Source organism: Etheostoma cragini, unplaced genomic scaffold (genome assembly GCF_013103735.1).
Source record: "Etheostoma cragini isolate CJK2018 unplaced genomic scaffold, CSU_Ecrag_1.0 ScbMSFa_367, whole genome shotgun sequence".
In the NCBI taxonomy this organism is placed as follows: Eukaryota; Metazoa; Chordata; class Actinopteri; order Perciformes; family Percidae; genus Etheostoma; species Etheostoma cragini.
The window spans coordinates 80,398-84,783 of NW_023267961.1; the positions used below are offsets into that span (position 1 = coordinate 80,398).

Here is a 4,386-nt window from a genome sequence, read left to right on the forward strand (position 1 = left end):
AGCTGCCCAAGACCCTGACTGAGATGTACGCTGAATTCCTGGTGTATCAGATTCATCAGACAAAAGAGAAGTATGACCAAGAAGAGTGCATTCAGTACATTAAGTCATTAGCAAAACTGGCTTACCATCAGTTGGAAAAGGGCAACCTGATCTTCTACGAGACAGATCTAGAAGAGAGTGGCATTGATGTCAGTGGAGCCTCGGTGTGTTCAGGAGTGTTCACAGAGATCTTCAAAGAGCAACGTGGGAAGAAGAAGGATAAAAAAAAGATGTTTAGCTTCATCCATCTGAGTGTTCAGGAGTTTCTGGCTGCTCTCAATGTAGAGAGTGCAGTCATTAACAGAAACGAGAACGTGATGTTTGGGCAAACAATCCTCAAAAAAGTGTGGGGTATTTTCAGCAGTACATCAATGACAGAGGTCCACAGGTTTGCTATCGACAAGGCCTTACAGAGTCCAAATGGACACCTGGACCTGTTCCTCCGCTTCCTCCTTGGACTTTCTCTGGAGTCTAATCAGAGTGTTCTGGAAGACCTGCTGAAACCGACAGGAACTAGCCCCGTGACCAATCAGGAAACATTGGAGTACATCAAGGAGAAGATCAGTGAGAATCTGTCTGCAGAGAGAAGCATCAATCTGTTCCACTGTCTGAATGAACTGAATGATGGTTCTCTAGTGGAGGAGATCCAACAGGCCCTGAGTTCAGGAAGTCTCTCCACAGATAAACTGTCTCCTGCTCAGTGGTCAGCTCTGGGCTTCATCTTACTGTCATCAGGAAACGATCTGGACGTGTTTGACCTGATAAAATACTCTGCTTCAGAGGATGTTCTTCTGAGGCTTCTGCCATTGGTCAAAGCCTCCAAAAAAGCTCCGTAAGTATCAGATAACTGCAGATACTAACTGGATTAGATGTGTAAGGTTCTTCTCATATGCAGAGTTTGACATTCAAGCAAGGGGGGGGGACCATTTTTCTTTTTTAAGTCATATTAAATACAGATGAACATGTTTGCACTAAAGTTCTGTTCATATGTTCAGGTTGTGTGGCTGTAACCTGTCAAAGAGAAGCTGTGAAGCTCTGTCCTCTGTTCTCCGCACTGAGTCCTCTAGTCTGAGAGAGCTGGACCTGAGTAACAACAACCTGCAGGATTCAGGAGTGAAGCTGCTCTCTGTTGGACTGGAGAGTCCACACTGTAAACTGGAGACACTCAGGTCAGGTTTCCGCTTTAAACAATTGTTAAACGAATAACTATTTAAATGTTGCTTGATATACAAGATTAAGTAGAGATTTCATCTTATTTTCTGTGTATACATCCCACAACGTTACTGTTTTGATTCAGTCTTGTTGTTTTCATCGGCACCTTCTTCAGCAGCAGTAGGCAGCTCTTTTCATCAAAGACACTCTTATAAACTTACTGTAAACTACCTGCCCAGCAACAAACAGCGGACAGACCAATTTGAAGACAGTTCAACATCTAGCAGCTAAAGAGCCAGATGTTTGTTCAAGGGCATTTGACTATACATTTTACACTAGTACACATAGTTAGGGTAATCAGAAAAAAAACAGTCTAACAAAGAAATAATAGACAAATCAATTGAATATCATTATCAAGTGAACTGAATATCATTCTTTTTGTGCGTGTGCGTATGTGTGTGTGTGTGGTTTGCCTATGTCCGTGCCCAGTCTGTCAGGCTGTCTGATCACAGAGAGCGGCTGTACTTCTCTGGTCTCAGCTCTGAGCTCCAACCCCTCCCATCTGAGAGTGCTTGACCTGAGCTACAATCATCCAGGAGACTGGGGGGTGAAGCAGCTGTCAGCTGGATTGAAGGATCCGAACTGGAGACTGGACACTCTCAGGTATGAATGTCCGTTTTGCTAAATCTCCAGTCATGATATTGTTTTAACTGACAGGCATTTTGTCTTGAGTGAGGACTTTGGGTATATTATAGGGGAGGTTTCTCTCCAACCCTTATACTTCCAAGTCTAAACACTCAAATTCCAGCAAGACCTATTCCCATGGTTTGCAGCAGGAACTACCAGTCAGATGAGTCTTTTAATGAGATGGTCTGAACCAAAGATGGGAGTACTGCCAGGATCCAAACATGAAGACAATGGAGCGTGGCTGTCAGGATCAGTGGTGTATGAGGGTGTATGGATGCAGTGAACAATGGGTGGTGCATGTTGTCAGTGTTAAAGCATGATTGATGAGGAAGCTTCTGAGGGTTCATTCTGACTTTGTTCCTCCTCCAGGCAGGAACCTGGTGGAGAGCAGTGGCTGAAACCTGGTCTGAGGAAGTGTGAGTGTGTGTTCACTTTGATTCATGAAAACAAGGAGCACATGTTCAAGTAGGATTGGTATTGCGTGGCTAAAAGTACTTAGGCGTGGTGTTGTATTTCCGGCATATGACTATTTAAAAGAAAGAAGAATAAAAATGTCACCCTTAACCTTAACCCTAAAAAATAACCCTAAAGCCTGAGTTCCACATGGGATTCGTCACCGACCAAATAAACCCATCAGGTGTGCTAGAAGTTAGATGATAAAGTTTAACTTTGCTGTGTCTCGTTGTCTCTGTCAGATTCCTGTGAACTGTCCCTGGACACAAACACGATGTACAGGAGACTCAGACTGTCTGACAACAACAGGAAGGTGAGACGGGTGGATGAGGATCAGCCATATCCTGATCATCCAGAGAGGTTTGAGAACTGTCATCAGCTGCTGTGTAGAGAGGGTCTGACTGGTCGCTGTTACTGGGAGGTCGAGAGGACAGGACATGTTTTTATATCAGTGAGTTACAGAGGAATCAGGAGAGAGGACAGCGCTGACTCTGTGTTTGGATACAATGATCAGTCCTGGAGTCTGGAGTGCTCTTATATATACGGTTACACTGTCATTCACAACAATAGAAGAACAGAGGTCTCCTCCTTTGCCACGCTCTCTAACAGAGTAGCAGTGTATGTGGACTGTCCTGCTGGCTCTCTGTCCTTCTACACAGTCTCCTCTGACTCACTGATCCACCTCCACACCGTCCACACCACATTCACTGAACCTCTCTATCCTGGGTTTGGGTTGGGAGCTAGTTCCTCAATGTCTCTGTGTCCTCTGTAGGACGGAGAGTGTCCTCCTGTGCACAGAGACACTCAACCTGCCCCCCCACACACACAATCTGTGAGTTAATCACACCACCTCAAATATACAAGATAACAATGAATATAAAACATAACTCACTGCATGTCCAATGTTTAAAATACCTTTATATGTTTATATTTATGTTTCTGGGAAAACCTTTTACTACATTTATTTGACACTTTATTTACTTTGCATATTCAGATTATAAAACCAACAATCAACAAATAAATGATGTATTGTTATGGATAAAGATCAACTGCAGCGGTTAAATTCACATGCTACCCAGCAGGTTCTAAGTTCAGTAATCAAGCTCACCTTTTCAATCATGACAATGTTCAGAAAGCTGCTCTCTCATTGGTTCAGATGGTTGTGCTTCCAGCTGGCAGCCAATCAGAGTGTGAGGCTGCAGAGTGGACAGCAGGAGGCAGCAGAGCCACACACACTGAAATGTTCTGCACCATTCAGAATGGAGAGAAGCACTGAAGACTTCAGAGTGTCTCATCCTCTGCAGCTGTTAAACTGTTAAATACATAAATAAATAAATAAATTAATTAATTAATTAATAAATAAAGCAAAGGATGGGATGTTTCTGTCTGGCTCGGTGAGCTTTTAATCTCATCTGATGTCTGGATTAAAAACTCTGGGGCAAGAAAAATGATTCACAGTTTGATGTGATGTGATAATGAGAAACATGTTACAGTGACTCTGTGAATAAATGCTAATTAAATCACTTTTATTCTGATTATTATGAATGTAATAACGTCTGATTCAGTAATGAAGAGAGAAATATAAAGGGATGCTTACTGATGTTTTTTCATGGCGTATGAGTATGTTAAAGGGAAGTTCCACCCCATAATAAAATAATAACTACTGTATTACAGTCAGATCAGCAGTGTGTTGTATTTTATTCACAAAACTGGAAACATTTTACTGATAATTCTGTTTTTTAATAATAATATGACCCGGCAGCTGAATGCACTATAGTTGAAACCATTTAAAGATCTGTACGTCATTTATGGGAAACATGATAGTGTTCAGGTATAAACTGCAGGGCTGATCATAAAGGGTGTGTCTGTAAAGGGGAGACTCGGGGGTACCCATAAAACCTGTTCTCATTCAGATATCTGGAGGTCAGAGGTCAGTGGACCCCTTAGAACATGGCCACGCCAGATGGTCTCTACAAACTGCAGCCTAACCCTGAAACCCCCTATAGCCCCCTGTAACCCCCTACAACCCCCTATAGCCCCCTGTAACCCCCTACA

General features: G+C 42.8%; 2 protein-coding genes across 2 annotated transcripts in view; both read left to right on the forward strand.

The window, feature by feature from the left end:
* Positions 1-3,560, forward strand: part of LOC117940890 (NACHT, LRR and PYD domains-containing protein 12-like) — a 32,673-nt gene extending 29,113 nt beyond the window's left edge. The window contains exons 10-13 of the mRNA XM_034866012.1: positions 1,035-1,208; positions 1,681-1,854; positions 2,248-2,294; positions 2,574-3,560. Of these exons, the coding sequence (XP_034721903.1) occupies positions 1,035-1,208; positions 1,681-1,854; positions 2,248-2,294; positions 2,574-3,103 (925 nt within the window). The 3' untranslated portion in view covers positions 3,104-3,560. The remainder of the gene's footprint in view (positions 1-1,034; positions 1,209-1,680; positions 1,855-2,247; positions 2,295-2,573) is intronic.
* Positions 3,561-4,281: 721 nt separating this feature from the next.
* The window catches only part of tpcn3 (two pore segment channel 3), a 12,809-nt gene continuing 12,704 nt past the window's right edge, over positions 4,282-4,386 (forward strand). The window contains exon 1 of the mRNA XM_034866013.1: positions 4,282-4,343. Within this exon, the coding sequence (XP_034721904.1) occupies positions 4,282-4,343 (62 nt within the window). The remainder of the gene's footprint in view (positions 4,344-4,386) is intronic.